Genomic DNA, 6,297 nt, shown 5'->3' with positions numbered 1-6,297 from the left:
ACTTAAATTCAATTTCACTGATTGGCTTCTTCCCACTTGATGGAGATGATTTGCGGTATAATGCCGGGTACCCGGAACCGACTGGTCGTCAGGCACTTGTAGCGCCCACGTCAACCGTCTGTTCTAATATCACGTCCCTGCAGGCGACAGGCAGATAACCTCCATAAACTCCTCTCTGGACTTTGAACAAAACGTCATAACCCACCCCACGATAAACGAATTCCATTCCTGGAATGATAAGAAGCGCTGATACGAATCCGGGTAAGAACCACTCGGATGAGGAATCGAGTTAGCTATGAATGAATAGCACCCGGACACCGAGTCGGAGACTTGGGGATATGTAACGAGCAAAACGAGCTAGTTCTCCATCTGATACTCGGTGTAGTACGCAATCCGATATTCAGCGTGATTGATAGAGTTCGTAAGTAGCTCAGTACATGAAACCGTCAAGCAGTAGAACGTGAGTGTTGCAAAAGTACAAGTCATAGGACTAGGTCAAGGATCCTCTCGATTATCTCGCCGGTGAAGCCATAGAGCGAGTATACTGTTCCCTAGTGGTACGTACATTACTCAGTCGGCGCCTATCAGATTCTCTCCCATCATGCACACTGGAGTAACGCTCTCCCCACACCGAATGAGGTTGCTGGCTTGACTCCTCCTCGTCATCTGAGGACGTACTCGAAGACGACGCAGGGTGCCACACGTACTCCGATTTGTTTATGAGACGCTTCTGGTAGGGATGATACGGGGGCAGGGGAGACGAGAAAGGGGATTGTCGAGGCGATGATGGGGAGTGAACAGGGACGAAAGATGCGGCGCCGGGGTTGGTATGATTTCGGTAGTGGCGGCGCATGTTGGAATTCACATTGAATTGCCTACCGCATCCGGGGAATGGACATCGGAATGCTACCGACATGAGTTAGAAATTGAACGTCAGTATAATATGAATGTGACTTACGTGTAGCACCGGTATGCGTATTAACATGTATCCTCAGACTACTTGGCCTATTGAAAGACTTATTACATGTCTTGCAGACGTGCTTCCCGTCTTCCTTGGCGAGCGTGTCATCGTCGTTTTCACCTGCCAAGAGACTCTTGGTGTCACCACGTCGTGGCGACTGCGATTCATAAGGGAGAGAAAGTGTCGAGGTAATGTGTTTAAGGGAGGTAGAGGCGGGCTCGGACCGAAGAACATTGAAAGAGTATTGTGGCTCGCTGTTGGACGGTGGCGGGTGGCGGGCATGGGAATGAATCAGCGTGGGTGGGGCGTGACGGACATCGGGCGGGTTGCGCAGCAGATGCTCTAAAGGCTCTTAGTCAGCTAATAATCGTTCAAGATGGTAAGGATGAAGAAAGAAATACCTGGAAACATCTCGTGTATGCTTGGGAGAGACACTGCCATGTTCATATTCAGTGGTGTAGTGGAAGGAGGAAAACAGCGACGGCACGGTTATATAGTGATGTTCATTCAAGATCGGCGAATATCTGCAATGCCGAAATTGACCCGATCTGGATGTATTTTCAGGGCAAATCCCCTTTCGTGCGGATGTGGACCCATCATCAATGGACGTCTAGACACTAATAGACGGTTTGACGTCAACGCTCGCGGGTGTGCCGGGTATGCCGGACTTTTAGGGACTACGTCGTCGGATATCTATGCCGCCACGGTCCATAGTCGTAGAAAGACTAAGGTATTTAAGTTTTCGATGAAACCTAAAAGAGAGCCAGATCAAAAACGACTCATCAAATACCTTCAGGTATACTACCCAGAGATCGGCATTCCGTTTACACATAAATCATCAATGAGCTTTCGACGTTGTGCCTTGACAAGGCACAACTAGCCAGCCACCATTAACACAACGTCCTACATCAATGACGCGCATACAGAACTTTCTCCGTCATGACGATCATCAGCACACTTGGATAACAGGATCATCGTTCAAGAACAGCCATACGAGATGCAGAAATAGCGCATACCTTCGTTCTGTTAAGCCAGATTTATCCATATCGGATCTGTACGTTAATGAATATTCGGAGGTATAAGTGAGGATTTTAATCTACAGTCAAAATTAGCACGAACTGTGCTAAAGACATACTTCTGCCGAAGCCGCAAAAGAGCAGCAGAACGAGGCGATCGAACGGGGGGACGTATTCGGAAACAAAGCTCATGGACAGAAACACCTTGTTTAACTTATAATCAGGAAGCTGCATTATATACAGAAACATCCATCTTCGCATCCTCTTTACAACTGGCATTGTCAAGGCCATCATTCGTACAGATCCACATAAGATCCGCAATAAGCGAACAGGCCTAAGGCTAGCGCTCATATTCCAAGATGTACCAAGACGGGTCGTACGCGCAACGTTCAATAACGACGAATGAAGATGGGCAGAAATCGAGCCAAGGATTCCGCGATACGGGATTCGAAAAACTAGAAAGTGAACATGGAAGTAAGGAGCCAAAAATAGGACCGAGGAAAGTGACGCATTGTATGCTTTTGTTTACCAGAAGCTTCACGAATCAAAACTTTGCGACCATCACAATGAACCGCCTGAGCCCCAGACCACGTACTGATAATTCTGCTACGTGATTCGAAAGAGTCTCGCTCCTTCTGCTCTGCCTATTATCTCTTTACCATCAAGGTTTTGATGATCCTGACTGCTCCAAGGCCTTAGGCCACAGTTCAGTCTGATCGGTCCCATGATTGCTTGAAGGGCATTGAAGCCCAACTCTCAGTTTTCCCAGGAAAAACTACGATGATCATAGAACCATCGACTTCTCCCATTTCACTGCTGTCACATCGCATCCGTGACAGGTTTGTCGCCTCCGAAGGCTGGAAACTTATTGCCCCGATCATGTCTTTCGACCAAAGCGCGCATGATAAAGTGGGCCCCGAAATGTCTTCATTCCTGGCCAACGAATATCCTCCCATTGTCTCCGTACATACAAACGATAAATATCGCTTTTGTTCTCCAGTTATCAACATCCGAATCGACAATTGCTTTTCAACCGCTGTCAGTGAACAAAGTGCCACGCCGGGCTTAGAATTCTTCGCTGTGGTACTGCTAGTACTGCCTACCACTTTGGCATCACAGAATTGACCCAATGCTATGTGGAGTGTGAAGCTGACGCTGGATATCGCCTCGAGACTGCCTTCTTTGGCGGTATCATGGGCGTAGCCTTCCGGAACGGCACTGCTCAGGACCCACAGCTGCCGGATATCGCATATTTCATACTACGTTCTCCTGCGGGGAAGGTTTACAAGATTGGTAAGTATTCCCATTCGTGAGCTCCGTCTGGTTATAACAATCTTACATTATATTCATACAGATATCGAGCGAGCTGCTGCTTGGATTACGGCCACGGAAGGAACGATTTCCCCCTTTGATCTTGATAGGCTGGAAGAACTATGCATGGACGGTCAGGATTTCTTGATGCATACTTGCGCGTTTGTGAACGCTGCATGTGCACCTGTGAACATTCAGCCTCGCCGACATCGTAACGCATCATACAGAGCTAATGGCCTGATCATATTGCCCTAGGTTGTTTGCATTCACTGTAGCTGCTATTGTCATTTACGATTTTGATCAAATCAATTTGGGTAAGAGGATTTTACGGGCTCGGTTCTTGAGATCGGAAGCTCCACGAAGTTACGCGATGAAGACATAAATTCTATCACAGAATTGTAGTAACTGACTTAAATTGCAGTCTGGCTGGACGTAGCTTCCTTGCTACCGTCCTCGCCTTCCTTTCCTCCGGTAGACACTTTGATATCATTGAGCACCTTTTCCCAATTCTGAGAATCCACCGAAACGTGGCGAAGCGGAGGTTTCTCTGGGTAGTGTTTCTTTTGGATATCCTTGAAACAGGACCAGTGGTAATAAGAACTGCGCTTCAGTACGCGATCCTTTAACTGGGTGTACCACTTGTCAGTCTGATATCAACAAACCGCTTAAAACATACTGTTTTCTCGTTCCGCTCATCGGCGTCATAGGTGCTTTCTCCAGGGACAATGCGAAAGGCCTTGAATCCGCCGAAACAGATTCTTTTGAACCCGAGAATTCCAGCTGCGGGTAGCCCCTGTACAGGTTCTGTAGAAAGAAACGGAACATAAGCAGGAAGAACGCAGTCAACAAATCAAATCGACCTACCTTTGCAAACGGAGCAGCTCGGAGGACTGCCAGCGAGACCCGGAAAAGTCTTGTTGGGCTCAAGGAAGATGACTTGGTTTTCTGAGGAATTAACTTCGTTCATAATCCTAGCTTTCTCAAGATCCATCTCTTTCCTGTTATGTGGAGGTACTTTCTCCGGTAAGATGATTTGGACCCCTGGCGGTGCCTCGATTCGCAATGTATGCCTCGCTGCGCGCAGTACATTCCGCTCGTGCTGATCAAAAGGGTTAGCACTTGTCGGAATACGAAGACGCCACATATGACGGTGGTACACACTCTCAGTCGATTCTTTTCCAACTTGACTTTGCGGGGCTTCTTTTCCTTTTCTCTCCTCTTGTGGTGGTTTCCTGAACTTGTCCTACATTACTTGCCGAAGAAGTTGCAGCGCTTGCGGTCCCGTTCTCTGTATTGGCGCTTGTCGTGTTATATATACACGCGGCTGCTGTTGACTGCGCCGTGGTATCGATGGGAACATTTTCGTCGGCAACATAAAGATCATCGACAATTTGTGGTATCGGAGCCTGTTCCTGTGCGTTCGCCTGAGGCTCGGCGACTTCCAATTGTGGTTCGTGAAGTGTGGAATTTTGTGGTTCTGATTAATCATATCAGTAACAACAGCGTAAGAAGTAGAAGTTAACACACCCTTATATATGGGATTCGGAAACAGCGGCGGCGGCGCAGCCGCTTGCCTGCATTCAGAACCCTCCTCTTCGATAAGGTTCAGCTTAGGATTGATGGTGACTATAACGTGGACGTTTCCTGAGCCATCGTCGACTGCACTCTGTTTAGGTGCAACGAGGCGAAATTTAGCCGGCAATGGCAGCTCTGTGGCGATATCGCTAAGATTACTGAGATTGGCTGTCCAGCCTTGAGATACCTGAAAGATGGAGAGGTTTTCTTTTGGCTGCAGGTGAGATATGATATATTCAGTACCACGTAATAAGACCAATCATGAAAGTCGCGTACCTTCCAAAAGCGAATTCTTTCAGGCTCCATGGCACGTTGTGCTTCCCTACGGAGGAGTATCTTGAAGAATGCTCGCAGATGTCCGAAGGGTAGAGCCATCTGTTGTTTCTTCATCGAAGTTACTAGCACGCAGTCAAACGGATGGCCGGGCGAATACAGAACCCAGTTAATGTCGATTTCAGGGTCGCAGTCTGACCCTGCGCTCGGATTCACAGACGTTGACTCGCTCAGAGTTTTCGGCGGCAGCTGATACGGATGCGACATTGCGTCTTCTTCCTCGGTGGTGCTTGGCAAGAATAAAACAGATAGGTGCCGTGACACTGTGTCGTCTATCACGGGATGTGACAGCGGCGTAATGTGGTGGTAACTAGGGCTTCGCACCGTACCGTATACGGTATACGGCCGTATAGCCACGGTACAGTGACGGGCGACGGCTGGTCCGTAACCGTACCGTCAAGGCTCTTAGAACTAGGTTGACGGTACGGTACGGGTATATAGACGGCCGTTGAATAATACATACCTGATATTTGGGGCTTCGGAGCAGCTTCAGGTCTTGCCATGGGCACGTCGTCATCTGCATCATGATAAAATTGATTTTCGAGGGGGATTTCAAGTTTCCGTTGGCATCGAGGGCACACTTATCTGTCATGATGCTCAGAATGCGGTCGTAAGTCTGCAAAAAAAAAGGACTCTTTCGTGAACTCCTCTGGCTTAAAATTCAGCAGTATTTGACAGATGCACAGGCCAGCGGGGGCCAAATTATTGCGCAATATGTGCGGGTAGTCAAACTCAAAGGATGAAACAGTAGTAGAATAGAGGCAGCAGAAGCAGGAAATAGAAAGTATTCTATGCTGGTAAGGATTAGAGCTTGAGTAGAGCGAGTGAAAGAAGATCGGGTGGTAGCGCTGAAGAGCTTGCGGTGCCAGCACATCGTGGTACGATGTTAAGTGTATAGCAAACACGCGTACAGCATGATCTGATGATGGTTATTTTTAGATACATACACGGCCGTCGATTACCGTATGACGGCCGTGTTTATACGGTTGCTAACGGGATACGGGATGTCCATATACCGTCCGTCTCTGGGCAAGTTATTTTGTCAGACGGAACGGGTACGGTACCTGTATGACGGCACCCGTATAACCGTACTATACGGTG

The 6,297-nt window shown here is 48.1% G+C and overlaps 4 protein-coding genes across 4 annotated transcripts; 1 reads left to right on the top strand and 3 right to left on the bottom strand.

Moving 5' to 3' along the window:
• Positions 1-334: 334 nt before the first annotated feature.
• Positions 335-1,726, bottom strand: EV420DRAFT_887057 (uncharacterized protein). The gene is made up of 3 exons (XM_060483876.1): positions 1,363-1,726; positions 959-1,303; positions 335-906 (listed from the first exon to the last, which is right to left on the bottom strand). The coding sequence occupies exons 1-3, from the start codon at positions 1,406-1,408 to the stop codon at positions 512-514; spliced, it is 786 nt and encodes a 261-aa protein (XP_060326056.1). The 5' UTR covers positions 1,409-1,726; the 3' UTR covers positions 335-511.
• A 167-nt stretch (positions 1,727-1,893) lies between these two features.
• Positions 1,894-2,452, bottom strand: EV420DRAFT_887063 (uncharacterized protein). Its single transcript, XM_060483877.1, has 2 exons — positions 1,978-2,452; positions 1,894-1,918 (listed from the first exon to the last, which is right to left on the bottom strand). Exon 1 carries the CDS (start codon positions 2,326-2,328, stop codon positions 2,053-2,055), a length of 276 nt encoding a protein of 91 aa, XP_060326055.1. The 5' UTR covers positions 2,329-2,452; the 3' UTR covers positions 1,894-1,918; positions 1,978-2,052.
• Positions 2,453-2,757: 305 nt separating this feature from the next.
• EV420DRAFT_1767675 (uncharacterized protein) lies at positions 2,758-3,618 on the top strand (the record flags this gene model as incomplete). The annotated part of the gene is made up of 3 exons (XM_060480930.1): positions 2,758-3,060; positions 3,120-3,270; positions 3,332-3,618. 3 exons carry the CDS (start codon positions 2,758-2,760, stop codon positions 3,541-3,543), a joined length of 666 nt encoding a protein of 221 aa, XP_060326054.1. The 3' UTR covers positions 3,544-3,618.
• On the bottom strand, positions 3,619-6,099 carry EV420DRAFT_1751269 (uncharacterized protein). Its single transcript, XM_060480362.1, has 9 exons — positions 5,660-6,099; positions 5,521-5,600; positions 5,140-5,425; positions 4,816-5,077; positions 4,541-4,765; positions 4,450-4,520; positions 4,153-4,387; positions 3,965-4,092; positions 3,619-3,914 (listed from the first exon to the last, which is right to left on the bottom strand). The coding sequence occupies exons 1-9, from the start codon at positions 5,786-5,788 to the stop codon at positions 3,699-3,701; spliced, it is 1,632 nt and encodes a 543-aa protein (XP_060326053.1). The 5' UTR covers positions 5,789-6,099; the 3' UTR covers positions 3,619-3,698.
• Positions 6,100-6,297: the final 198 nt, after the last annotated feature.

The sequence above is a fragment of the Desarmillaria tabescens genome (genome assembly GCF_030435595.1).
Source record: "Desarmillaria tabescens strain CCBAS 213 chromosome Unknown EV420scaffold_45, whole genome shotgun sequence".
In the NCBI taxonomy this organism is placed as follows: Eukaryota; Fungi; Basidiomycota; class Agaricomycetes; order Agaricales; family Physalacriaceae; genus Desarmillaria; species Desarmillaria tabescens.
Note: the sequence above shows the minus strand (reverse complement) of the source record. Positions and strands in the feature narration are given on the sequence as shown.